Genomic DNA, 27,591 nt, shown 5'->3' on the forward strand with positions numbered 1-27,591 from the left:
TTCGTGGAAAGCAGATGGGTTAAATTCCCACTGTGCCCAAAGATTTACTGAGGGCAGGAATGAAAGGCATTGTTAAAATGAATGGGGTGGATGGGGTTCAGCCGTAACTCAGGGCTGCTTTCACAGCCCTTATTAACAGTGACTAATTACAAGCTCTACCCCGAGCCTGAGCCCTGCAGACCCTCCTCCCCACCCTCCAGCTCCTCCTTACAGAAATAAGCACAGTATTTGTTACCCTGGACGATCCCCAGCCTGAGGGGATGGGGGAAGAAAGATGGATTTGGGGGAGGGCGGCACTTTGGGCCTGATCTGCTGCTGGGGATGCAGATATCAGTGGAGCACCCATGGGGTGGGACCCCCACCCACACACCCACCCAACCCAGCACAGCCCTGAGGATGAAGAGCATCGCAGGAGTCGCTGTGGATTCCTTTTTTTTTTTTCTTTTTGCACTGCAACTTTTATTTCCCCACTAAACAGAGTTAACAGTAAAGAGACACAACAGCACGGCGGGGTCACACGAGGGTGGGTTGCAAGCACACGCGAGCTCACACCTAAACCAGTGCTCCCCCTCCCCTGCAATGAGGGGATTAAGGCCCACCAGGGACACCCCCAGCCAGGTGATGGCATGGAACGCCAGGCCTGCCTCCATCACAGCCTACCAATTGCTCAGCACTAAGAGGAGGGGGAAGACTGCAGAGATTTGCTCTCTGGGCGGAGCAAAATGCGGGCACGGCCCCTTCCTGGGGGAGGGAAAGCAAGGATGGGGGCAAGGGGATGCTAAAAATGCAGAGCAGTGGTGTGATGGGGGCTGGGTATGGCACCTCTCCTCCTCACGTGGGTTTTCTCACCTGCACAGAGCAGGTGGCTTTGCTATGGAGCAAGGAACCCCAAACGTGGCTCTGCTCCCTGCTTTGCAGCCGACTTTGGAAGTACAAAAAGAGAGGGGTTTGCTGGGACAGGGGGTCAAGGAGGGGAACCAACCCTATTTTGGGGGTAACTCAAGCAGCCAGGTCCATCGCACCCACAATGGCTGACTCCCCACAAGACTGTTTTTGGGTTAAAAGACGCAAACTTCAAGAAGTAAGAACAAAAAAACCCAAACCCTACAGCTGGAGGAGAACCACGGGCTGCTGGGAAGCCAAGGACACAGGAGTGGGATGGGGCACTACCGGCGGGTCAGCTCGGGGAGGGGGCACAGAACCAGCCAGGTCAATTGCACAGGGAGAGCGAGGAGCCCACGTAGAAGAGCCAGAAGAAAGGGAAAATCTTTTCGGTAAAGGCGGCCGTGAAGGTGAAGATGGGAGCCATGTTATCGGCGTTGTAAAAGGCCACCCACCCCCCCTCGTAGTCCAGGTACACCCCGATCTTCCGGGGTCTCTCACACAGGGACAGGGGTGTCTCGGGGGAGGTGAAAGCCTGGTACTGATCCCAATTCTTCCCCTTCCAGTTCAGCCCCACGGCCCAGATCCCCTCCTCAGGGGCAAAATCGATCTTTTCCTTCCTCCGCACCGACTCCCGCGCCGCCCCCAGCACCCAGCTCTCCCCATCGCCCACCTCCACCTCCCAGTAGTGCCTCCCTGCCATGAAACCCTCAGCTGCCAGCACGCAGAAGGAGTAATCGAATCTCTTGGGGTTGGCAGGAAGCTCCTGGGGGGCACTTCGCAGCCGCACGCTCCTCTTGTCCTCAGACAGCACCAGGTAGGGGTTGGCCGTGTCCGGGTCCAGGGACAGATCTCCTAAAGAGGGGACAGAGAGATCAGTGCCCTAACACATCCCTCTCTATGCTGCCCCTTCATTTTAGGAGCCAGGATGCTCTCAGGATGTGTTTTAGGAACCAGAATTCTTTGCTTTAGGGTCCGTGTTGCACAGAAACAGATGAATGGGAGACGGACAGACCTCCAAATTGGAAAGAAATTGGCGTGGTGGTGTCTGCAAGGTGACCAGGTCAGGAGGAGGGAGCAAACTAGAGATGAGAGGACCCAACAAGGGGATGGATGTGGACAAATGTTGGGATTTTCAATGCTCTGTGAACAAAAGAGCCACGTGGGGGCCAGAACTGGGCTCCTCTCTAATTTAGAGCAGAAGAACTCGGGCGTGCCAGCCCAACCCCTGCTGCTGTCCCACTGGTCTTGCCCGAGATGTCTCCCAGAATAGAAATTTCTGCATAGAAGTGACATTTTTAGCCACTGCTGAGCACCAAGAGAGGGAGGAGTGTAAATATCTTTGGGTTTGAAGGCTGCTCCCACCTTCCAGGGGACCAGGAGGAAATGAGGGCTGTCAGGGCTGCAACCAAACACAGAATGGGAACAGCAGAGTGCTGAAGGTCTGCTCAACCCTGCAGCTCCTGGCACCCAGATCAGTGCCTTCTGTGGGCTCTGCCAACAGCTGCATCGATTCTTTACTTCCTCTTTCCTCCTCTCCTGACCCCTGAGGCCAAAATGATGTCCCACTCCCACCACGTTATCCCCAGTAAGAAGAAACTCTGGGTTTAGAAGTGGAGAAGCAGAGGTCAACCCCATGCAAAAAACCAACAGCCCTCACCTGTATCGTTCTCCAACTCAAACCGAAGGTTCTCTGTAGGAATAAAAAAGAGGAATTCAGCTTCCTGAGCACCTCAACAAGAGGAGTTCAGCTCCCTGTGCACCCCAACAGGGGGAGTTTCCAGCACTCACCCTTGAACTCCAGCAGCACTTCCTTCAGCACGGCGCTTTTTTGGGAGAAGCTCTTCAGTTTCTTCTCCAGCTCGGCGAAGCCGGGCTCCGGCTTGCAGAACATCCAGCTCTCAAAGCTGGGGAGGAAAAAGCAGCATTAGGATCGTCCCCTGGAACAAAACCAGCATACAGGGAAGGAATCTGCCCCGCTCTGGGGCTGACTATTCCCTTCTGTTTGTTTCCCCCTCCAGGCCAAGCCTCCCAGCGAACCCAGCACAGACCCGGCTTGCTCACCTGCTTCCAGCCGTGGTGACAGCCTGCAGAGAGGAAAAGCAGCATCTGTTAGTCCCCAAATCTCCAAAATCCTCCCCAAAACTACTTATGGAGCAGCTCTCAGCAGCTGTTTCAAGAATTGGGAGCAACACACTCATGGCAGAAACAGAATTCTGGCTTTAAGAGAAATATTTGGGATGTTTCCTTTGAGGTTTCTCAGTGCTGGCACCCACAGGGGACAAATGAGCTCTGCTGCTCAGGGTGCATTTTATTCCCAAAGCTGCACCAAACTTTGGGGGAAAAGATAAAGCCAGCAGCCTGCAGATCCCACTCCTGATGTGGAGTCAATGGATCCCAGCACCCCAGGAGGAACCATCAGCCCACCCACTGCTGGAAGCAGAACAGAAGGACACAGCCCCATTCTCACCGTGTTCCCAGGGCCGTTCTCTGCCCCGTGCTCCCCCAGCAGCTTGTCCAGCTGGGCAATCTCCTCCGATAGCCTCGAAACGCTCTCATCTCTCCTCTTCACGATGTCCCTGTCCAGTTCCTCCAGACGGGACAGCAGGAGCTGCTCCTTCTCCTCCAGGAAACCCCGCAGCTCTTTGCACTCAGCCACGATTTTCTGCCTCTCCACTTCGGTCTGCTTCTGCCAAAGCCAAAGGGGAGAGCGGCGTGAGATCGGCGCTCCCGTGGCTGGGGAGGCTTCAGGGCAGAGCTGGAAGGTGTACAAGGGAAGCCCCCCCTTCCCCTGCACTCACCAGCAGGTCCTCACTCTGCCTCTCTCTCTCAGCTTTTGCTTCTTCTCGTCCTTTCCGCAGGGAGCTCAGGTGCTCCTGAGGCACCTCCTGGAAGCAGAAGGCATTTGGTAGGAATTACTTAGGATGAGGAATGCAGAAGGAAGGGGTGGTGGGGGATGACCTCCAAAAACAGATAAATATCAATCGTGCAGCAAACAGCCACCATTAACCCAAAGTGGGTGCAGAACACTGAGCCCTGCCTCACTGTTATCCCCAACCCTCACTTTTGGGAATAAAAGGAAAACCAGAAGCAAAAACCATCCCTAAAGCTGAGCAGCTGGGGGCTGGGCGTAGAAAAAAAGGGAAACAAAGAGGGAATAAAAAATAGAGTCAGTCTGAATTCCCTGCAACAGCACAGCTGTGAATGCAAGGCAAGTCCCACCCCTGCACAAACCATTTGGGATCAGCTTTCAGCTCCCAGCCCCAGAAGGGGCTGCACAGAGACACCACAATAAGTTCGTTAAGGGCTTAATGCAATTAAACCACAGCGCCCAGCCTCATTTAAGTCACCCAGGCTCAGATGAGGGAGCTGCCAGCAATGCTGCACAAAGGCAAAGGGGTTTCTGGGGGATGCCACAGCCAATCTTGTAAGGAAACCCAAAGTTTTTATTCTGGACCCAAACACAGAGCCCCCACCCCATCATGTGGGGACATTTCTACGTGGGGAGATGAGGATTTTGGAGTGCCTGGAGCTATTTTACACCTGCACAAAGATGAGGGTGAGTGGGTCCTCAACCTTCGTTGGAGTGTGGGGCTCCAACACTGCACTCCCACCCCTTATGGCAACATTGCTGGGGGTGGGGGGCTCCCATAATGCACCCCCACCCCATACTGCACCCAAACAAGGGGGTCCTTCCCTCCAGCGAGGTGGGGGCTGCTCCCCTACTGCACTCCCACCCCCTTCTGCAACTTCACTGGGATGGGGGGAGCTCCCTCCTCCACACCCCACAACCCCACCACCACAGAACCCCACTTATGTCCTACAGTTGGACCCCTCAATGCATCACTCCCCCTTATACCCCCCCAAAACCCCGTCGGGGGGTCCCTACATCCCCATCCACGTATTCCCATCATCTCCCCAATGCAACAAACCCCCCCTAAGCCCCGCAAAACCCTAAGGGGGGATCCCTAAACCCCATACATGTGTTGCCAGTGTCCCCCCAATGCACCACTCCCCTTTATCCCTCCAAAACCCAAAGGGAGGGCTTTCCCTACATCCACATCCACGTATTCCCAGTGTCCCCATAATGCAACACACCCCCCAACCCCCCCAAAACACAAGGAGGGGTCCCTACAGCCCCATCCATGTAATTCCTGGTGTCCTCCCAAAGCAACACACCCCCCTTATACCCTCAAAGCCCGAGGGAGGGTCCCTACAGCCCCCTCCATGCATTCAATACACCACTCCCCCATAACCCCCCAAATCCCGAGGTGTGGGGGTGCTTCTTATATCCCCATCCACGTGTTCCCAGCATCCCCTTAACGCACTACTCCCCCCTTTTACCCCCCAAAAACCCCAGGGAGATCCCTACATCCCCATCCACGTATTCCCAGTGTCCCCATAATACAACACACCCCCCTAATCCCCCCAAAACCCTAAGGGGGGGGTCCCTACAGTCCCATTCTATGCATTCAATGCACCACTCCACCTGATACCCCCCTCCCCCCCCCAAATCCCGAGGTGTGGGGCGGTGGGTCCTTACATCCCCATCCACGTGTTCCCAGTGCCCCTTTAATGCACCACCCCCCCTTTATTCCCGCAGACCCCAAGACGGGGGGGGGTTCCCTACTGCCCCGTTCCCCCTCCCCACCCCCCGGCTCACCTCCGCCGCGTGGGCCGCCTCCTCGGCGGGCAGCACGGTGTGAGTGCGGTGTTCCCGTGAGAGGTGACACACAACGCAAACCGCCCTCCGGTCCTGAACGCAAAACAACCGCAGCGGTTCGCCGTGACGGGGACAGCGGGGAGGACCCGGCGGAACCGGAGGAACGGCCGCTGGGAGAGGAGGAGCGGGGGCGGGGGGACCCGGAGGGGGATCGGCGGGGCCGGGAGGCAAGCCGAGCTGCCGGACGATGTGGACGATGTTCCCGAGGGAGCGGTTGGGGCGGAAGAGCCGCTGCGGGACCGGTTCGCGGCACTGCGGGCAGCAGAGCCGCCGCGCGGAGTCCTCCCAGCACTGCGTCACGCAGGCCCGGCAGAAATTATGGCCGCATTCCGCCACCAGCACCGGATCGGTGAAGTATTCCAAGCACACCGGGCAGGTGAGCTCGTCCTGAAGGCTCCGAGCGGCGCTGCAAGGAGCGGGCGGTACGGCGGGGGGAGCGGGCGGGGCCTCCATTGCCGCTCGGAGCTGCGCGGAGAGATCCGCACTGCTCCGCGCCTCCGCCCCGACTGACGGCCGGAAGGGGCGGGGCCACGCCCGCGCGGTGCGGAGCGGGCGGCTGCGCACGCGCAGTGTGGAAGGGGGCGGGGTTACGCATGCGCCCTGCGCGGCGCAGCCCGCTTTCGCTGGGGTAGACGGGGGGAGTGCGCATGCGTGCTGTGTGCGGGGCTCGTGTGCGCATGCGTGGAGTGTGGGCGGGGAGCGCGGGGAGCGCAATGCGCGTGCGCAGAGTCCTCCATTGAGAGCCGGTTTGGGGGGGGCTGTATAGGGGGGTGTGTGGGGGTCCTAAAGGGGTTTTGGGGATTGTGACACTTGCTCTGCGGGGGAAATACTTGTCGGAGAGGTCGCTTTCGGGCAGAATTTGGGGTGAAAAACGGCGGATTCGGGATTTGCGGCCGAGCAGAGCCGCAGAGGGGCGGTGCCCGCTTCCAAAATGGCGGCTACGCCCCACATTCAAAATGGCGGCTCCGCGCCCGCTTCCAAAATGGCGGCGCTTCGCCCGTTTCCAAAATGGCGGCTTCGGCTTCAAGCACCTCATGGGAAGAAGATACCCCTGCCCCCTCTCCCTCCGTATCGGTACGAAGGCGTTGGGGCGAGCGGACCGAGATGGCCGCTGCTTCCCCCGCGCTGTGAGGACGGCCTGGCTCAAGATGGCCTCGAGAGGATGAAGCCGTGGCGTCCATCTTTGTTGAGGGCAGCCCGTAGCTATGTGGGATGCGAGGGCCCCAAGGTGGGGGGGGAAGGGTCATTTTTAGGGACATTTTCAGATCCCCCAAACCCTCAAAGGGCTCTTAAATACATCTGCGCGGTGCTCCTGGCTGCCTGGTACACGGGGAACGGTCCCTATTGACCGAAAAACCCCATTTTCACCCCAAACACAGACCCTCCCCACAGCCCTCTCCATCCACGTTCAATAAAATGCCCTAAAATCCCAAACCCCCACCTCCAAATTTCGGTTTTCGGCCCTAAAGCGGTGCTTGACGGCTTTGTCACCCAAAAAGTGCATTTCTGTCGCCCAAAAGGTGCTTTTTAAACAATTATTTTTCTCCCATTTCTGCCCGTCCCGCCGCCAGAGGGCCGTGGCACCGAGCGCAGCTCTTTTCCCTTTTTAAAGTCCTTCCTCCCCCCTTTTTTCCCCCTTTTTCTTTAAATTTAACTCTTCCTTTCCTGAGCTGCCGGAAGGGTCAGACCCCTCACGGCCCTCTGCCCCTTTCTGCTGCGTTTTTGGGGTGAAAAAGACGGATTTTTGTCCCCCAAACAACGAAATGGGGCACCGCCAGGCATCGCCCCCAACACCTCCCAGCCAGCAGAGCGCAGGTAATGGGGTCCTGGACCCAAAAAGAGCCCCAAAATGGCTTCATCCACATCCCTTTTCCTTCTTGCCCCCTCTACACCACCAGCTCTGCTCTCCTCCCCCTTCAAAATCCCCAAACCCGACAGAAAAAGCCGTCCCCGTTGTCCTTCTGTCCAGATTTCCCCCTTTAAAATCCCCAAAACCCAACAAAAAAGCTGTTTCCATTCTCCATCCCCCTTTAAAAACCCCCAAAACCCGATTAAAAAAGCCACCCCCGCTGTCCTTCTGTCCCTCTGCCCGTCCTTCCCCCTTTAAAAACCCCCCTAAATTGAACAAAAAGATCCGTTCCCATTGTAATTCTGTCCGTCCTTCCCCCATGATAAACCCCAAAACCCAACAAAAAGAGCCATTCCTCAGTCCTCTGTCCCTCCGCCCGTTCTTCCCATTGTTCTGCTTTATGGGGTGGGCTTCTGGTGGGGTTGATCCCCCTTTTGTTGTTTCTATTTTAGCTGGAAAATGAGGAAAATGGGATGAAATGCACAGGAAAAAAAATAAGGGGGATCCACGGTGTGAGCCCCAAATCGCCCTTTTTGTCCTCAAATCAGTAAGTCCTGCCCTAAATCCTTTCCTATCAGCTCTTCCTGCCCTAAATCCTTTCCTCTCTCCCTCCCAGTCCTCCCTTCTCCATCCCGTGCTGCTGGAAAATAGGGATTCAGCACGATCCTAAATGCTGCCCGCGGAGGGGGGTGAGCAAAAGGATTGGGGAAAGCAGGGGGAGAATTCTTTTTCCCAATGATTTTGCAGCAAAAAGTGCCAAATTTGGCTCTTCCAGCTGCAAGAAATCACAATTCCCCCCCAAAAAATGTTTAGGGTTGGTGCAAAGTGCCTAAAATTTGTGGGTTTTAGGGGACTTTATGCTCTTTGTGGTCTGACTGCTGGGGGTTTTGGGGGAGAATTTCTGGGAATTTTGGGACAGGAAGGGTCTGGGACACCTGATTTGACACGAAGGATCCTATTTCCAGATCCACGGAGCATCTCCTCCTCTCTGTAGGGTGACATGGAGCCCTACGTGCTGCTGGACCCACGGCAGAGAGCGCTGTACCGGGATGTGATGCAGGAGAGCTACGAGACACTGATGTCCCTTGGTAACACCGACCCCAAATCCTCTGTTTTTGCCCCCATTTCCATGCTCCCAGCCTTTAGAGCTCCCTGTTTTTAGGAGAATCCCACTCCATTTTGTTCCCATGCTCCCAACCTATGGGGCAACCCATTTTTAGGGGAATCCCACGGCGCCCATTTCTGTTTTTAGGGGAAATCCTCTGCTTTTGAGGATCACTCTGCATTTTATCTGATTGGAAATGGGGTCACTGAGGTGTCCTCATGCTCTCAGTTCTCCTCCCCTCCGAATAATGGGGAAAATTTGGGTGTGTGTGCTGGGTCTGCCTCTCTGGATCTCCTCACCCTCACGCACTGGGGGACTCCTGGGGAGGGCAGAATCTGCTGACCCATCTTATTCCCTCATCTTTTATTTCCAGAATTCCCCATTTCCAAACACAACCCGCTGTCCCACAGGGATGAACCCACAGCCCTGCATCTCCACGTCCCCAAGGACACCCTGCTGGGAGGTGAGCCCCACATCACACCTCTGTCATCATGGGGTTGACCATCACCCCAAAATGGAACATCCCCCATGGCCTTGGGTTCACCCCAAAATGAAACATCCCCCATGGCTTGGGTTGGCCACCACCCCAAAATGAACCATCCCCCATGGTGTTGGGTTCACCCCAAAATGAAACATCCCCTGTGGCGTTGGGTTGGCCATCACCCCAGAATGAAACATCCCCCATGGCCTTGGGTTGGCCACCACCCCAAAATGAAACATCCCTCATGGCCTTGAGTTCACCCCAAAATGAAACATCCCCCATGGCCAACCCCAGCCTTGGCTTTGCCATCACTCACATCTGCCCCTCTCTCTGCCCTACAGACAACGGAGCAGCGCAGGAACCCCCTCAAGAGGACCCCAAAGCAACCAAACCCACAGAAGAGGGTCCTCCCTGCAGCCCTACGAGACGGAAGAGCAGGGAACCACCGCACCTTCCCCAAACCCAACCTCGTACCATGTGTGCTGAATGCGGGAAGAGCTTCAGCCACAAATCAGCCCTGGTCAAACACCAAAAAATCCACTCCGGCGACCGCCCTCACGAATGCCCCCAATGTGGCAAAGCCTTCATCCAACGTTCCGACCTCACCATCCACCAACGTGTGCACACGGGTGAGCGGCCCTACGCGTGCCCCGACTGCGGGCGGCGTTTCAGCGTCAGCTCCTCGCTGCTCACCCACCAACGCACCCACGTTCCTGCTGGGGAGAAACCCAACCGGTGCCCCGAGTGCGGACGCAGCTTCGCCGAAGCGGCGGCTCTGGATCGGCACCGTAAGAGTCATTTGGGTGGGAAACCCTACGAGTGCGGGGTCTGCGGGAAGGCTTTTGCATGGAGTTCCCATTTGGAGCGGCATCGGCGCATTCACACCGGTGAGAAACCCTTCCGATGCGGCCAATGCGGGCGGGCGTTCGCATGGAGCTCCCACCTCGACCGCCATATGCGCACCCACGCGATGGTGGAGGAAGAGGAGGAGGAGGAGGAGGAGAGTGGGGAGGATGAAGACCTTCCTCCTCCACCCCAAAAATGCGCCGATTGCGGGAAGCGGCTCAACCACCAGACGGACCCACAGCGCTTCAAGCATAAGGGGACCCAAACGTCACCGACCGGGGATGCAGATGGGCCCTCTGTCACCCCAACGTCACCAAATGGAGATGAGGATGGGCCCTCTGTCACCCCAACGTCACCAAATGGAGATGGGCCCCCTGTCACCCCAACGTCACCAAATGGAGATGGGCCCTCTGTCACCCCAACGTCACCAAATGGAGATGAGGATGGGCCCTCTGTCACCCCAACGTCACCAAATGGAGATGGGCCCCCTGTCACCCCAACGTCACCAAATGGAGATGGGCCCTCTGTCACCCCAACGTCACCAAATGGAGATGAGGATGGGTCTTCCATCACCCCAACATCACCAAATGGAGATGGGCCCCCTGTCACCCCAACATCACCAAATGGAGATGGGCCCTCTGTTACCCCAACGTCACCAAATGGAGATGAGGATGGGTCTTCCATCACCCCAACATCACCAAATGGAGATGGGCCCCTTGTCACCCCAACGTCACCAGCTGGGGATGAGGATGGGTCTTCCCTCACCCCAGTATTCCCAACTGAGGATGAGGATGGGCCCTCCATCACCCCAGCATCAACTGAGGATGAAGACAGGTCCTCCATCACCCCAACATCACCAATTGGAGATGAGGATGGGTCTCCCATCACCCCAATATCCCCAGCTGGGGATGAGGACAGGCCCTCCATGGCCCCATACCCACGCAAACAGTGCAGCACATCCCTCACGCAGAGCTCCAACCCCAAACACCGTTGCATCCACCCCACCGAGCAGCCCCACACGCGTCCCCATTGCGAGCATCGCTTCCAACGGAGCTCAGCATTGACCAAACACCAACAGACCCACCCCAAACCACGCACCGAGGAACCCACCACCAAGCCATTCCCGTGCAGGGCGTGCGGAAAGACCTTTTCTTGGCTCTCCCATTTGGAACGGCACCGCCGCGTCCATACTGGGGAAAAACCATTCCACTGTGGGGAATGCGGGCGGGCGTTCGCCGTCAGCTCCCACCTGGAGAGGCACCGACGGCTGCACCGTGGGGAAAACCCCTACCAGTGTGGGCTGTGTGGGAAGGGCTTTGCTTGGAGCTCCCATTACGACCGGCACCGGCTCACCCATACGGGTGAGAAACCTTTTTCTTGTGCCCAATGTGGGAAACACTTCGGGCGCAGCTCGCACCGCAACCGGCACCAGCGTGCCCATATGGAGAAGCACCCCAGCCATCCCCAGCCCAAGTGGGGCACACAGCCCTCCCCACTGCATGGGGTGAGGGAACACAGCCCTGCTTCCCTGCTGCCTTCCTCCCCTGCCCCATAGCAGCCCTGAGCGTCGCCCCCCAGCTCCTGAGGTAGGGGTGGGGATTTGTGGGGGGGGCTCAGAGCCAACCTTGCATCTTTGGGGTCACCCTGCAGCTGGAGTGGGGATGGGTTGTTGCCCCCCTCCTCCATGCTGGGTGTTAAGGGGATGTTTTGGGGTCCGGGATGCTGTCAGGGTGGGGGTCAGTATGGAATGGGGTGGGTGGGGGGGTGTGGGTTGGGGCTGAGGGGGGTCACCAAGCGTGGCCACCAAGCATGGTGAAGGGAAACTTCATCCCATAGCTCTCCCCATCCTCTGCCCCACAACGTGGGGTTGGGTGCACGGGATCCCTTGGGGGAATGGAGGAGGATTGTGGGGACGAATGGCTCAGAAACACCCCAAGGACCCCCCCCCCCTCCCCCAAACACTGCTCAGGTCGGGCTGTGGGTTTGGGCTGACGGGACGGTAACCCAATAAACAGAACTTCACCAAAAATACCTTTTTTGTGCGTCTTTTTGTCCGACAAATGACACAGTGGGGCACAGCAGGCCCAGCTCCCACCCTACAGGACACGTCCCCGTGCTCATCCTGCGGGATCCACGCACATTTCCCACCACGGGGCTCAAGGACTCAGCCCCAGGAGCCCCAAAGCCAGCAGCTATGGGGCACAACGCTCCTTTATTTGCCACGCTTGCTTTCCCCACAGCATCCCCGACGAACCAACCCGACAGCAATGAGAACCAGGCACAGACTGTGGGGTTCTGGCACCCAGGTCACCACCCCAACCCGCAGCATCAGCATCCCCACACGGGAAGGTCTGAGCTGACCCAGGAATGGGGTCTCCATCCCCAAAGCACTGCTCTGTTTGCTCCCCATCCCACCTCCTCCTCCATATCCCACCGCCTCCTCCTCCTCCATATCCCACCGCCTCCTCCTCCTCCATATCCCACCGCCTCCTCCTCCTCCATATCCCACCGCCTCCTCCTCCTCCATCCCACCGCCTCCTCCTCCTCCATATCCCACCGCCTCCTCCTCCTCCATCCCACCACCTCCTCCTCCATCCCACCCCGCTGATCTCACCATCACCGACCTCCCATCACCGCTGCAGGCTCTCCATGGCCCCATAACTCATCGGAGCCGCACAGAGGGTCTCTCCCTCCTCAACCCCTTCCTCCACGAGGACCAAAGCCGTTTTGGGGCCGTGGCTGCGGCGGTGCTTGGTGAGATGGGACCCCTGGCTGAACGCTTCCCCACACTCAGGGCACTCATAGGGCTTCTCCCCCGTGTGCACCCGGCGGTGCCTCTCCAGGTGGGACGCCCATGCGAAGCCCTTCCCGCAGTCCCCACAAGTGAAGCTTTTTATGGCCGTGTGGCCGCGCCGATGCGCCAGGAAAGGCGGCGCGTCCTCGAAGCGCTTCCCGCAGTCCCCACACTTATAGGGCCGGTCGGGGAGATGCGTCTTGCCGTGCTGCAGCAGATGGGCTTTCTGCGAGAAGCTCTCCCCGCACAGCCCGCAGGGGAACGGCCGCTCCCCGGTGTGCACCCGCCGGTGCCGCTGCAGGTGGGATGCCCAGGCGAAACCCTTCCCGCAATCCCCGCAGCGATGGCTGCGCTCCCTCCGGTGACACCGTTGATGCCTCAGCAGAGCCGGGGTGGCACGAAAAGCTTTCCCACAATCGGCACAACGCTGAGGTTTCTTCCCCACGTGGCTGCGGCGGTGCCGGCTGAGCTCGGAGCTTTGGCCGAAGCATTTCCCGCAGGCGGAGCAGCGGTGCGGCCGCTCGCCCGTGTGGCTGCGGCGGTGCTTGGCGAGGTGGGACCCCTGGCTGAACGCCTCCCCGCACTCGGGACACTCGTAGGGTTTCTCCCCCGTGTGCACGCGGCGGTGCCTCTCCAGGTGGGACGCCCAAACGAAACCCTTCCCGCAGTCCCCGCACTTATGGGGTTTTTCGGCCGCGTGGCCCCGGCTGTGCGCAATGAGTTCGGCGGCGCCGGCGAAACGTTTGCCACAATGCTGGCATTTGTGGGGTCGGTCGCTGCTGTGGGTCCGGCGGTGCTGGAGGAGGTGGGAGCTTTGGCTGTAGGATTCCCCGCATTCGGGGCAGCTGTAGGGCCGCTCGCCCGTATGGACCCTCCGGTGCCGCTCCAAATGCGATGCCCACGGGAAGGATTTGCCGCAATCGGGGCAGCCGAACGGACGGTTCCGAACCTGGGACAGCTTCACCCCATTGGCTTTTGGGGTCGGGGTGGTGTGGGGTGTCTGCGTGACCCCAATAGGGACGGCTTTGTCAGGGCGCTTCGCTTTCCGCCTGTTGGATCCCAGCGATCGGTTCTGTGCCGGGTTATGGGGCGGGCGCATCGGGGGCTCCTCCGACCCCATAGAGACCTCCTCCAGCCCCACAGCATCCTCCTCTGCTGCTTTGTGGTTCACCAAGCCCTGAGCTGCAAGAGATGGGGGGTCAACATGGGGCTGGGATGGATGGGAGGGGGTTGGGATAGGGATGGATGGGACGGGGTAGGGATAGGGATGGATGGGGTCGGGACTCGGATGGATGGCACGGGGTCAACCCCAAACCTGCGGCGGATGCAGCACCCAAAGGATGGGAGCGTAACAATGGGGTACCCCCCACCCCTCCCCCCCCCCAAAAAAAAAAAAAATCAGAGAAAATGCCAGGATCTGGTGAAATCCCCTCCCGGCCACCAGCCTCCCCTAAAAACGGGGCACCCCAAAGGTTGGGAAATGGGGGGGAAAACGACAGGGTTTGGGGTCGGTGTTACCGATGGACATCAGCGTCTCGTAGCTCTCCTGCATCACGTCCCGGTACAGCGCCTTGTCCAGCAGCACGCAGGGCTCCATGGCAGGCAGGGCATCCCCTACAGGGAAGGGAAACCCCTAAAAGGGGGGGGGGGGGAAATGACCCCAAAATCAGGGGCTGGATTTATCGCTTCTTTTCTGCACGGGGGGGGGGGGGGGGGGGGTGGGCAGAGCCAGAATGCGGGATTTTTAGCCCGTATTTCTTCTCTAGGTCAGGATGGATCCCTCAACCCTACAAGGGGGGGCCCCCAGAATCCCCCAACCCTACAAGGGGGGTTTGGGGGGGTCCCAACCAGCCATATTTTGGGGGGGAAAAACACAACAAATCGGAGCATTTGCTGCAAAGCGTTTGGGGAGGGGGCTGAGAATCAGCCGCGCATTTCCCACCCCATCGCATCCCACCACCCCAAAACCTTCCCCCATTTCCCCTCCCCTCCCCCCCGACCCCATTTTCCCAGCGTACCGTTTACGGGGGAACGACCCCAAAGCCGAACGCGGTGCGTTGCGATCCCTCCTTCCTTCCCCCCCCTCCTCCCCCCCCCTCCAGGGTACCTGGAATCAAATCCATCCATTGGGAAAACGCATCTTATAGGGCGCGGATCCCCCCCCCTCCCGGACCCCACAATGGAGGAGAACGCAGCGCTGCTCCGGAAGCTTTGCTATGGGATCCGAGCGGAGCCCTCTAGAGGTGACCCCAAAACTCCGCCCCATAACCGCAACAACGTCCCGCTTCAGCCGCCCCGCATATTTTACGGTGTGGGGTATTGAAAAATCCCATTCCCTTAAAGGGTGCCGAAGGGAACCGCGGTTGGTGGGGGTGGGTTGGGTATTGGGGTCATCTGTAGGGAAAGGGGGGGGATTTGGGGTTATCCATGGGGAAAGAGGGGGAATGTGGAGGGATTTGGGGTTTTCCATAGGGAGAGAGGGAAAATTTGGGGTTATCTGTAAGGGAGGAGGGGAAATGTGGTGGGATTTGGGGTTATCCGTAGGGGAGGAGGAGGAATTTGGGGTTATCCATAGGGAAAGAGGGAGGTTGGGGGTTACCCATAGGGAAAGAGGGGGATTCGGGGTTATCCATGGGGAAAGAGTGGGAACCTGGTGAGATTTGGGATTTTCCATAGAGAAAGAGGGAGGTTTGGGCTTATCCATGGGGAAAAAGGGGGATTGGGGGTTATCCATAGGGAAAGAGGGGGAATGCATTGGGATATTGGGATATTTAGGGTTCCTGCCTGAGAAATGGGTCCCCATTACTGAGGAAACATATGGGGACCAGAGTTTGCCCTCACCTCCCCCCAGGAGCAGCCCCTACAACCTCACCTCCCCATGAGCTCCTTTCACTGCAGCAAAGCTCTACACCCTATAAGGAACCATCCCAGCAGCTCAGGTGCAGAACCCTTAAATTTCCCCAAAAGCAGCTGGAAAAAACACCTGGGGCTTCTTGAGCCCTGAGACCCCCACCCTATAGCTTAACCGTTGGGGTTCCCCATAGCTCAACACTAGGGGTCCCTATAACCTCAATGTTTGGGGTTCCCTGTATGTCAACACTTGGGGTTTCCCCATACATCACATTTTGGGGTTCCCTGTAACTTCAGTGTTTGGGGTTCCCTATACCTTAACACTTGGGGATCCCTAAAACCTCAATGTTTAGGGTTCCCTATAATCTCAGTGTTTGGGGTTCCCTATAACCTCAACACTTGGGGTTCCCTATATCTGAATATTTGGGTTTCTCTATCCCTTAGCTCTTGGGTTCCCCTATATTTCAACACTTTGGGTTTCCCCAGACATCAAATTTTGGGGTTCCCTGTAACCTCAGTGTTTGGGGTTCCCCATACCTCCACACTTGGGGTTCCCTATAACATCAATGTTTGGATTTCTCTATCCCTGAGCTCTTGGGTTCCCCTACAACCTCAACACTTGGGGTTCTCTGTAGACTCAATGTTTAGGGTTCCCTAAAACCTCAATGTTTAGGATTCCCTATAACCTCAGTGTTTGGGGCTCCCCTACAACCTCAACACTTCGGGTTCCCTATAGACTCAATGTTTAGGATTCCCTATAACCTCAATGTTTAGGGTTCCCTATAACCTCAGTGTTTGGGGTTCCCTATATGTCAACACTTGGGGTTCCCTGTAGACTCAATGTTTGGGTTCCCTGTAACCTCAGTGTTTGGGGTTCCCTATATGCCAACACTTGGGGTTCCCTGTAACCTCAGTGTTTGGTTTCCCCTATAACCTCGGTATTTGGGGTTCCCTATATGTCAACACTTGGGGTTCCCTATAGACTCAATGTTTAGGATTCCCTATAACCTCAATGTTTGGGGTTCCCTCTATGTCAACACTTGGGGTTCCCCACTGACTCAATGTTTAGGGTCCCCCTATAACCTTGGTGTTTGGGGTTCCCTCTATGTCAACACTTGGGGGTTCCCTGTAGGCTCAATTTTAGGGTTCCCTCGTGGCATTTTGGGGTCCCCCATTCCTCCACACACGCAGGGTGCTGCAGGGTCTCTTCCCCAACGGGGCGCTGGGTTTGATGCTCCCCCATCCCACAGGACGGACGCAGGAGCTCCGTAGGGCGGAAAGGGCACCGAGTTTATTTCCCCCTTCTCCTCTGGTTTCCCCCTATGGCAGGAGGACGTTTCTCCCCGCGGCCAGACGCTCTCCACCTTCAGCTCCCCATAGAGAAGGAGGAGGAAGAGTAGGAGGAAGAGGAGGAGGAGGAGGAGGAGGAGGAGGAGGGGAGCCCCACTCTGCCCTCCATCACCGCATCCACGGCCGCCCTGAGTTCCAAGGTCCCGATGAAGGACCCCCGCCGCTCCCGCCGGCGCTGATCCGCATTGCTGACCAAACCCCTGGAGAAGGAGGTTATGAAGGAGCACATCATCCTCCTGGCCGTGACGGACATCCGTCGGGATGTGGGCACCAGCAGCTCGGATGGGGCCGAGTTCCTCCTATAGGGTTCTGTCCTCATCCCGTTGCTGGATCCCCTTTGGGATCGCCTCCATCGCCGCCTTCGGGACGAACACCTCCATTGGACGCGGTGGAATTTCTGCCTCCTCCTCTTCATCTTCCTCTGCTGTTGGCTTTGCCTCTCGCTGTGTGCGGCCATGGGGTCCCCCCCCCCGTCCTCCTCCCCGGGTTGGGGTCCCCCCCAGAAGTCCTATGGGGCTCTATGGGGCCGCGTTCCGACCAGGCACCGCGATTGGTCGGCTGTCCCGAAGTCGTTGTGATGTCAGCCTTCCTCCTCGGAATTTCCACGAGGATTTGGGCCCGAAAAACAAAGAATTGGGTCCCCCCAAAGCGCAGCGCGGGTTAAGGAACGAGGATGAGGAGGGGGAGGAAGGCTGCAGGGTGTCAGGATGGCCGAGTGGTCTAAGGCGCCAGACTCAAGGCTGAGCCTTCCCGATGGGATTTCTGGTCTCCGTATGGAGGCGTGGGTTCAAATCCCACTTCTGACACAGCTTTTTTTTTTTTTTTCCCCTACCCAAATTTGGGAAAATTCCCCTTTTTCCCCCTCACCCCACACCTTGCTGCCCTACACCCACAGACCCCACAGACCCCAGACATGCACACAACCCCTCTGCAAAGCTCTGCAGAAAGCACGAGTGGGGCACAAAGGACCCAGTGACCCCAAGTGGGCAGCGCAGAGCCCCCCACCCACGGGTGAACCCCCACAGCGGGGTCACCAGTGGGACCCCCCCACCAGGACCCCAAAACCCCCTCCCTGGTGGTCTAGTGGTCAGGATTCGGCGCTCTCACCGCCGCGGCCCGGGTTCGATTCCCGGTCAGGGAAAGTTTGTTTTTTTTTTTTCTTTTTTCTAGAGAAACTCCTCCCCAAATCATTTCTCTATTTAATTTCTGGAAGCGGATCCAGCCCCGAAAGCACATATTTAATTTGGAACGGGTGAGCCGTTCCACTGCCACCTCCCACCCCTTCCAGCAAACCTAAATACGAACACAACCCCATCACCTCTCTCCAAACAGGGCACGGAAACCCTTTATTTCCCCCACCCCAAAACACCCTCGACTTGCAGCTCATTAAACCCGAGCCAAAGCGAAATAACGAACGAAGAGAAAGGCGCCGACGCTGCGAAATGCTGCGGGCTTTGCTTTTATTGCAAAGCCGTGGTGTTATTTTGCACCCCCGCTGGGGGTATCCAGCGTCGGTTTCTTTGCTCCGTTTTGGGGTTTTTCATCCCTCTCCCTTTGGGATTCGGGTCATCTCAGCCCTCTTCTGTGTTCGGGGAGGGATGGGGCTGGCTGTCACCGCCCCCCGGCCGCGCGCTTCCAGTCCTTGGGCATGATGCGGTGCAGGGCGGCGCGCACGTGCGTGGGTCCCACCATGGGACGCTGGCTCTCCTTCCTCAGCCTCTCCGCTTCCCTCTCCACCCTCCTGCAGACGTCCCTTAGGAAAGCCACCATCAGCCCTTTGGCTTCGCGGGACAGGAGCCTGCCGTCCTGCCTGAGCATCTTGCTGGGGTCGAAGGAAGGGCTGGAGGACCTTTTCCTCTGTCGCCGTTTGGGTTTGGGTTTTGTTTTCCCACTAAATTTCACCCTCTTGACCGGGGGTTTCCTGCTTTCAGGCTTCTGACGCCTTCTTTTCTGGGATCCCCCCCTCGACTGGGGTCTTTTTCCCTTTTGGGGTCTTTTTTTCCTCCCCTCCGCAGACACCATGGCTCAGCTGCGTTGCCTGGACCCCAAATGGAATTCTCCGCCCACCTCCTTTTATGCAAATCAGCATGCAAATGAGGAGCCCTACGATTGGCCGAAGGAGCGATACCCCCCCCAATGGGAGCAACACCCAATGGGGTTCCTGGGCTCCCCTCTGTGCCCCCCGGTGCCCCCCATTCCTTTGGGTCCGCCATGATGGTTGGCCGTCCAATTAACCCCAATTAGCACACGATGGGGAAATCGGCCCGATTGCGCCCTTTGGGGTGGGGAGGAAATGGAGCAAATCCTTTGGATTTGAATATCTTTCCTCAACTGCAGTCACCAGCAAACCCAGCTCTGTCTGTCAGCTGATTGATGGCTAATTACTTCGTTAACGAGTCCACCCGACTACACCCAATGTGGGTTGCCCAGATTGGCTCCAAAGGCGCCGAGCCTCTTTTCCTTAACGAAATCACTCATTAATTACTGTCACGGCCCAAACAGAGTTGGCAAAAGGCTGATTAGCATAATTTGTTGTCTGCTAACGAGTGACAGAGCGGAGCAACGGGAACTAAAAGCAAACCTGCACAAAACGTGGAGTTTTTTTTCACCATAAAGGCTTGAGATCAACCCAAGGAGCTGCAGGATGGTGGTCCTGAGGCTCTGCTCCCCTTCGTTTGTCCTCGTTTACCCAAATTTATCCAAACGTATCCTTCCAGTTGATCAGCATTTATCCTAATCAGCCCAAATTCATCCTAACTGATCCCAATTCATCCTAATTGATCCAAGTTCATCCAGCTCGTTCTTCTAATTTACCCACGTTCATCCAATTCACTTCTTCTAACGTACCCAAACTCACCCAACTCACCCTTCCAATTAACCCAAACCTGCCCAATTAACCCAAACCTGCCCAATTAACCCAAACTTATCCTCCTGATTAACCCAAACTCCCTCTCAATGGCTCCAGGTCTTTCCCATACGAACTCAGGGTGAATTTTCTGCCCCACGGCCGCAATGGGGAACGGGAAGCAAAGGCTTCCCATGTCAGAATGAAACAATTTGCAATTTTTTAAGCAAATTTCTCCACTTTTTTTTTTTTTTTTTTTTTGCATCACCCCTTTTGCCATCAGTTCCCCATAGCAAAGAATTCCCAGCACTGAGGGGGGAGAGGGGGGGGGTCCCAACTGACCCCTACCCCCATCCTATGTGTTGCAATGAGTTTCAGATGGAAGCTGTGCTTCCAGTCACCCTCACGGAAGCAGCAGCAGGAGGAAGATGGGAGGAACTCGTTATGCAATGAATAGCTTGCTTATGCCCTGATAATAAAGCCGTGGTGTGATCATGGAGCAACGTGTGATTACATGTGCTAATCTCACCCTTATCCAAACAAACTGCCCTCTGAAAATCCTGTCTGGTCCCAGCAATGTGTGTAGAGCGTGGGGTTTCTCCGTGTAATTCCCAAATCGCTCAGGGAACCTTTGCTTCACCTCCAGATCTGATGGCGTGGGTTTGGGTTCGACGGTGGGGGGAAGCAGACGGGTTTGGTTAAATGGGGGCATTGGGACAAAGCCCCCAAAGCAGCAGGGAATGGGGAGGGGGAACTGTGCGACGCTTGGGTTGTCCTTAATGGGGTGATCCGTGGGCATCCACCAACTGGTTTTAGTGGGGATAGAGGGAAGCGCGTGGGCCGGTGAGGTGGATGGAGCAGCCCCACGAGGAGCCCAGCTTGCCAAATTTGTGCTCTCACCGCCCGTAGCACCGCAGGGAAAACCCACACCCTGACTTCTTCCAGGAAAAACCCATTGCAGGCAGTGTTGTGAAACCTTGACGGCTACGTGACCCATCCACCAGCACTGCGAGGAGCCCCGCCGAGCTGGGAGGACGCCGGATGGGATTTGAGGTGGTGGTGGTACCCCAACCCCTGGGGGTGGTCTTAAGGTCCTTCCCACCCCAACGCCTTTTAGGATTCGGGGCTCCCTCCATCCAATGGTCTCCTGAAGCAGAAAGCCCACAGCTACCAGCAGTGACCCCTTCAACCAAAGTGCAGCTCCTCATGGAGATGGAGAAGCCTTGACTTCCCTCACCCCGTGGTTCTGCAGAACCCACTTGTGGGGCATTAATTGAGCTGTAATGTTGACACAGGGGGCCAACAGTTACCTCGAGTGCATCCAAAATTCTTCTTGCACTTCACAATAAGCTGCAGTGTGAGGGATGGAGCTCAGCGTGGGGAAATCTTGCTGCTTCGGGAAAAGAACTGAAAAAAAAAAAGCACCTAAAAATTAAAAAAAAAAAAAAAAAAAAAGAGGTACTGAAAGGAGCCAGAAAACGAGGAGCAAAGCTGCGCTGTGGGGTCTGTGGTGGTTTTATGGTCACACCACCATTGTGGCCAGGGGGAGGAATTTCCACCTTCTGCATGCAGATTGAGGCTCTGACGTGAGCAGAGCTGAAAGCATTGGGGAAAATGAGTGATTTCTTTTATTTAGAGAAGGACAAATTTAGTTAGAAGAAAATAGCACTGTTCCACTTCGGGCATTTGGGCGAAGACGCCTCTTGGTTCCCTCTGTGCCAATGGAGGGAAGACCAACACAACCCAAGTGATGGAATAGTTGAGTGCACGACGGATGGGTTTCCATCTGGAGATCCCACTGTCATCGCTGGAGGGGATATTTTAGATGGGTTTCCATCTGGAGATCCCACTGTCATCACTGGAGAGGACATTTCAGATGGGTTTCCATCTGGAGATCCCACTGTTGTCACTGGAGAGGACATTTCAGATGGGTTTCCACCTGGAGGTGCCACCATCATGACCAGAAGGGATATTTTGGATAGATTTCCATTTTTTTCGATGCCACCATCATGACCAGAAGGAATCCTTCAGACAGATTTCCATATGGAGATGCCACCATCATGACCAGAAGGGAAATTTCAGCTGCGTTTCCATCATTTTCCACGCTTCCTTCTTGTAGCACAGAAGGGTGAGGCTGCCCTTTGTGCCTCCTGATGATCACATCCCACAGATGGATGGCTCATGGTCAAAGGAGGTGAGTAAAAAAAAAAAAAAACACAACTACAGTAAAAGCAAATACAAAAGAACTGAATGTGTATTCAGCTGTTACTTCCCCTTCTTATGACATGCTCTGCTTTCTTCCGGGGTGGACTTTTTTTTTTTTTTCCCCTTAAGCCAGGGTATAAAATGGAAACTAATCTCAGCAGAGGAGCCGCCTGCCTACTGCAACCATGGCTGCGATGGGTGAGTGGTTCTCCCTTGGAATTATTGCTCTCTTTTTCCTACTTTCCTTCAGAGTCCCTTCGGTGTCACCTCCTGAAGGCCCCCACCCCAAACCTTTCCATCTAACTGCTCTATTTTATGACCCTATAGAGTTCCTGACCTCCAAAAAACATCTCCTTCGTCTTCCACCTCATGTAGGGTTGTCACATTGGTTGGGATGGAGAACTCCTGAACTCCAGAAAAGTTCTCCTTTGCCTTCCACGCTGTCCAGAAGTATTTGGGGTTGGCACGTTGGATGGGATGGAGATCCCCTCACCCCCAGAAAAGATCTCCATTGCCTTCCACATCACCCTACAGTCTTCAGGGTTACTGTGTTGGATGGGATGGGGAATCTCTTCACCCCCAGAAAAGATTTCCTTTATCTTCCACATCATCCCACAGTCTTTAGGGTTGTCATGTTGGATGGGATGGAGGTCTCCTAACCCCCAGAAAAGATCTCCATTGCCTTCCACATCACCCCACAGTATTTAGGGTGATTGTGTTGGATGGGATGGGGGATCTCCTCACCCCAGAAAAGATCTCCTTTATCTTCCACCTCACCCCACAGTCTTTAGGGTTGTCATGTTGGATGGGATGGGGATCTCTTCACCCCCATAAAAGATCCCCTTTGCCTTCCACCCCACCCCACAGTATTTCGGGAGGTCACACTCAGTGGGATGGAGACCTCCTGATCTCTAAAGAAGATCTTTGTCTTCCACATCATCCAAAGGTGTTTGGGGTTACCAGGTGGGATGCACTGAGCTCAAAACCCCCCTCAGGACGCTGTCCCTCAGGGAGGTCAGGGCAGTGATGGTGTCAGACCAGGACAATTAATGCCATTTTCCTGGCATCACTCTCAGCCACGTTTTAAGGCAGCCCTGCTGTTAACCAGGCTAATTACAGCAGCCGCTCTCTAATTATTTTGCATGACCACCGTCAGCACCTCCAGGAAAGCGAGGCTGATCCTACAGCTCTGAGAAATCACCTCCAGGGGAACAGCCCTGGGCTTCAACCACTGCCCGTGAGTTGGACTGGGGCTGGTCCAGCCAGGCTGTGCTTTTAACACAGGTTTTCCTGTGAATAAAGATGACTCACAGTGTGGTTACAAAAGGTGTTGGGTTTTTTTTTTTCCTTCTTTCTCATCTTTTCCCAGAAAGAAACTGGAAGAGAAAATGAAAGTAATCTGGTAGTAGAACAAAAAAAAAAAAAAAAAAAAAAAAATCAGGAACTCCTCGTCAGGGTTTTTGTTCGCACTTCTATCACTTGTCTTCATCTATCTGATATCACAGATATGCGTATAATGATGGATTACAGGTATACAATCCCTTTGTATCCCCAGTGCAATCTCTGTTCCTCCATTGTGCCACCCAGGATAAAAAAAAAACATGGGATAAATCACTGTGACGGGCAGCAGGCACAACGATTTAGTCATTTAAATCGCCTCCCTTCCCCGCACGCGAATGACGTTTAATTACCATTCCTCGTTAGCCCTCTTCCAAACGCTCCTCCTGTTGGGACTCGCCAGTGCCAAGAGGTTCCAGTGCTTCCCTGAGTATTGCCTCCAGGACAAAGACTACGAGGAGCTGCTGAGCATTGTGAAGAATGGGCTGGAGCCCACCGCGCGTCCGTCCAGCGTGGTCATCGTTGGGGCTGGGATCAGCGGGCTGACAGCAGCCAAGCTGCTCCGAGATGCCGGCCATAAGGTGGGGGGTGGCAGTTTTGGGGCATTGGGTGCTGGCAGCAAAGGTTTGGCAGCCTGGATTGGGAAGTCGTTGATTCTGGGGGGGGGGGGGGGGAATTGATGCATTTCTAGGGGGAAACGATGCACCTCTGGGGGATCGGTGCACTTCTAGGGGGATCAATGCATTTCTGGGGGGATCAGTGCATTTCGGGGGGGATCAGTGCATTTCGGGGGGGATCAGTGCATTTCTAGGGGGGATCAGTGCATTTCTAGGGGGGGGAATCAGAGCATTTCTTGGGGGATCAATGCATTTCTAGGGGGAATCAATGCACTTCTAGGCAAATCAATGCACTGCTGGTGGGCATCGATGCACTTCAAGGGGTGATCAATGCATTTCTGGAGGAATCAGTGCATTTCCTGGGGGGATCAATGCATTTCTAGGGGAGAATCAATGCACTGCTGGTAGGCATTGATGCACTTCTGGGGTGGATCAATGCATTTCTGGGGGGGAATCAATGCACTTCTAGGGGGGGATCAATGCATTGCTAGAGGGGAATCAATGCACTGCTGGTGGGCATCAATACACTTCTAGGGGGATCAATGCATTTCTGGAGGAATCAATGCATTTCTGGAGGGGAATCAATGCACTTCTAGGGGGGATGAATGCATTGCTAGGGAGGAATCAATGCACTTCTAGGTGAATCAATGCACTGCTGGTAGGGATTGATGCACTTCTAGGGGAATCAATGCATTTCTGGGGGGATCAGTGCATTTCTGGGGGAATCAATGCATTTCTAGGGGGAATCAATGCACTTCTGAATGAATCAATGCACTTCTGAAGGAATCAGTGCATTTCTGAAGGAATTGATGCACTTTTGGGGGGGAACCAATGCATTTCTGGGGTGGAATCAACGCATTTCTGGGGTGGCTTTCTGGAAGAACTCAAAACCCATTTGCCATCTCTACCCTTTACAGGTGACCATTCTGGAAATCAGCAATAGGGTGGGTGGGAGGATCAGGACTTACCGGGAGAAGGACTGGTACGTGGAGCTGGGAGCCATGCGCCTGCCGAGCAAGCACAGGTGAGCTGCAATCCTCCATCCTTTCCAGGGCCAGATGTCTATTTTGGAAGTCACGACCCCCAAAAGTTGGGTGAGTTCCCCCCAGTTGGGCACCCAACCCAGCGTCAGTAAGAGGATGGAGCCAAGCAGGGCGTGGGCATCAGCCAAAATGCTCTGGGAAGAATCCGTGGGGTGTCGCAAACACAACACGTGTCCTGGAGTGGGAGCAGAGCCCTCCTCCTCTTCCAGAAGAAGACATAAATGTCTTTGGCTCTCTCCCAACCCAACCAATTCTACATTCTGTGAACACGACCCTTGTTCCCCATGGCATCCTTGTAGGTCTCCTTTCCCTGTGGTCACTGAGGCAGCACAAATTCCAAGCAGCAAAAATATAAAGGTAGGAGTGCCTAAAATACCCAAAATCCACACTTAAAAGCCAAAGTCATTGATAGGTGCACCAACACAATCAGTGTAGAAGCGTCCTTCAATGCCAAAGTCAAACACGGGTGCACCAACGTGCCCAATGGGAAAATGCCCATTCAAGGATTCCTTGGGAGGCTTCACCAACACTTCTCACCTCCTCTGCCCCCCTTCCAGGCTGGTGCGTGAGTTTATAAGGCAGTTTGACCTGAAGCTCAACCCGTTCCGCCAGACAGATGACAACGCCTGGTATTTTGTGAACGGCATCCGAGCCAGAGTGGCAGAAGTAAACAGAAACCCTGACATCCTGAATTACACCCTGAGGCCGTCAGAGAGGGGCAAAAGTGCCAGCCAGCTCTACAGGGAAGCTCTGCAGTCGGTACGTGGTCATCGAGACAACCCAGTTGGTGTGGGGTCATCAAGCCAACCCAGTAGGACGAGCTCAGCCCATTACCAAACCCCACAGTGGTACCTCAGGTCCCAACAGAACAGAGTTTTGTTGGAAAATGCACTTTTTTTTTTTTTGCCTCCTTGACTCCATCAACATTTATTTCTTCTCCAGGCTTTCAAGGAGTTCCAGACCACGAACTGCAAGGAGTATCTGGCTAAACACGACTCCTTCTCCACCAAGGTAAAGGGTGATCCCATGCGATCCAGCTGGCGGAGAGGGGGCAGATTGGGTCGAAAATTCCCAGTTTGTTCATTTTGAGATCTGTCCAACTCAATTGGAGGAGACACTGATCCGCATGGAGCCAATAGATCTATCCCAGTAGATCCAAGTGGATCAGGGCATGAATTTTGGCTGGGGGTTGATCAGTGCACTGAGACAATGACTTCAGGCCCTGACTTCTCCTTGGCTTCCATAGGAATATTTGATTAAAGTTGGAAATCTGAGCCGAGGAGCTGTGCAGATGATCGGAGATTTGCTGAACGAGGAGTCGGGCTTTTATCTGTCCTTCCTTGCCTCGCTGTGGGATTTTGATATCTTCTCTCATGGGGAGAGGTAAGACGTCAGCTCTTATGGGGAGAGGTAAGATGTCATCTCTTATGGGAGAGTAAGATGTCATCTCTTATGGGAGAGTAAGACGTTTCCAGTAGGAGAGAACCTCACTTGGAGATGCTCAACGGAAGTGCAACAGAATAGGAAATTTTAGTGTCGTTTCGATATCTGGATGGGATATCCTTCCTCAAAGGGTCTCTCCAGGAGAGATTTTACAACTCAGACCTCTGCGAGAAGTTCTGCCCTCACCGAAACCCAACGCTTTCTCTTCTTCTCCCTTCCAGCTTTGACGAAATCACAGGAGGTTTCGACCAACTGCCCAAAGCCTTCCACAAAGCACTGCCGGGCGTCATCAAACTCAATTGCACGGTGGAAAAAATCATGACGAAGGGAGGGAAGGTCCGGGTGTTCTACCGTGCTCCGGACACCCTCGCCCCGAGCATAGAGACTGCAGATTACGTCCTCGTCACCTCCTCGGCCAAAGCCACGAGGCACATCCAGTTCTTCCCACCTCTCTCCCCTGCCAAAAACGACGCTCTCCGCTCCATCCACTACGCCAGCGCTTCCAAAATCGCTTTGGCGTGCACGGAGAAGTTTTGGGAGAAGGATGGCATTCGAGGAGGGCAATCCATCACCGACCGCCCCTCCAGGTTTATCTACTACCCCAGCCACAACTTCTCCAGCGGGGTCGGGGTCATCTTGGCCTCCTACACCTGGAACGACGACGCTGAGTTCCTCATGCCTTTAGCGGATGAGAAATACTTGGATTTGGTCCTCCAAGACCTGGCGGACATCCACCAGGTGAGCAAGAGTTACCTGCAGTACACCTGCGACCGCTATGTGATACAGAAGTGGCAGCTGGATAGGCATTCCCTGGGAGCCTTCGCTGCCTTCACGCCCTATCAGTTCACCGATTACTCCCAGGCTCTCTTTGAGCACGAGGGAAGGGTGCATTTTGCAGGAGAACACACTGCCCAACCTCATGCCTGGATCGACACCTCCATGAAAGCTGCCGTGAGGGCAGCGAGCAACATCCACGATGACAGCGAAACCCGAAATCTCAACCTAAACCTGGAGGGCTTCGTGGAAAAGGGAGAGCTCTGAGCTCGCTGGGTTGGCAGTTGGAACGTTCTTTTGGTGAGGTCGATCACTTTCCATGAAGATTCGGCCAACGTGCGTTGGCAGGAAAGGTGTTAAAGAAAAATAACTGGGGGAAAAAAAATAAATGGAAAAGTCTCCTGTCCTCAGATGGGACACTAACAACCTCCAGGTCCAACACTTGG

The 27,591-nt window shown here is 55.5% G+C and overlaps 4 protein-coding genes and 2 non-coding genes across 6 annotated transcripts in view; 4 read left to right on the plus strand and 2 right to left on the minus strand.

The window, feature by feature from the left end:
* Positions 1-429: 429 nt before the first annotated feature.
* LOC116236714 (E3 ubiquitin-protein ligase TRIM7-like) lies at positions 430-6,123 on the minus strand. The gene is made up of 7 exons (XM_031605497.2): positions 5,546-6,123; positions 3,684-3,770; positions 3,353-3,571; positions 2,947-2,969; positions 2,674-2,789; positions 2,543-2,575; positions 430-1,737 (listed from the first exon to the last, which is right to left on the minus strand). Exons 1-7 carry the CDS (start codon positions 6,056-6,058, stop codon positions 1,211-1,213), a joined length of 1,518 nt encoding a protein of 505 aa, XP_031461357.1. The 5' UTR covers positions 6,059-6,123; the 3' UTR covers positions 430-1,210.
* Positions 6,124-6,172: 49 nt separating this feature from the next.
* LOC116236707 (uncharacterized) lies at positions 6,173-11,441 on the plus strand. The gene is made up of 6 exons (XM_090129084.1): positions 6,173-6,833; positions 7,907-8,001; positions 8,071-8,143; positions 8,449-8,542; positions 8,933-9,022; positions 9,382-11,441. The coding sequence occupies exons 1-6, from the start codon at positions 6,537-6,539 to the stop codon at positions 11,439-11,441; spliced, it is 2,709 nt and encodes a 902-aa protein (XP_089985210.1). The 5' UTR covers positions 6,173-6,536.
* Positions 11,442-12,262: 821 nt separating this feature from the next.
* On the minus strand, positions 12,263-17,337 carry LOC116236716 (uncharacterized). The gene is made up of 4 exons (XM_090129219.1): positions 16,978-17,337; positions 14,199-14,313; positions 12,470-13,862; positions 12,263-12,323 (listed from the first exon to the last, which is right to left on the minus strand). The coding sequence occupies exons 1-3, from the start codon at positions 17,335-17,337 to the stop codon at positions 12,517-12,519; spliced, it is 1,821 nt and encodes a 606-aa protein (XP_089985345.1). The 3' UTR covers positions 12,263-12,323; positions 12,470-12,516.
* Positions 17,338-17,581: 244 nt separating this feature from the next.
* TRNAL-CAA (transfer RNA leucine (anticodon CAA)) lies at positions 17,582-17,686 on the plus strand. The gene is made up of 2 exons: positions 17,582-17,619; positions 17,641-17,686. It is a non-coding gene; the product is annotated as a tRNA-Leu (tRNA).
* Positions 17,687-17,949: 263 nt separating this feature from the next.
* TRNAE-CUC (transfer RNA glutamic acid (anticodon CUC)) lies at positions 17,950-18,021 on the plus strand. The gene has a single exon. It is a non-coding gene; the product is annotated as a tRNA-Glu (tRNA).
* Positions 18,022-22,059: 4,038 nt separating this feature from the next.
* IL4I1 (interleukin 4 induced 1) overlaps positions 22,060-27,591 on the plus strand; it is a 5,655-nt gene continuing 123 nt past the window's right edge. The window contains exons 1-7 of the mRNA XM_031605496.2: positions 22,060-22,128; positions 23,635-23,849; positions 24,803-24,909; positions 25,486-25,687; positions 25,871-25,939; positions 26,175-26,311; positions 26,593-27,591. The exon at positions 26,593-27,591 is cut by the window's right edge and continues 123 nt beyond it. Of these exons, the coding sequence (XP_031461356.2) occupies positions 22,116-22,128; positions 23,635-23,849; positions 24,803-24,909; positions 25,486-25,687; positions 25,871-25,939; positions 26,175-26,311; positions 26,593-27,412 (1,563 nt within the window). The 5' untranslated portion in view covers positions 22,060-22,115 and the 3' untranslated portion in view covers positions 27,413-27,591. The remainder of the gene's footprint in view (positions 22,129-23,634; positions 23,850-24,802; positions 24,910-25,485; positions 25,688-25,870; positions 25,940-26,174; positions 26,312-26,592) is intronic.

The sequence above is a fragment of the Phasianus colchicus genome, chromosome 35, assembly GCF_987193195.1.
Source record: "Phasianus colchicus chromosome 35, bPhaCol1.hap1.1, whole genome shotgun sequence".
In the NCBI taxonomy this organism is placed as follows: Eukaryota; Metazoa; Chordata; class Aves; order Galliformes; family Phasianidae; genus Phasianus; species Phasianus colchicus.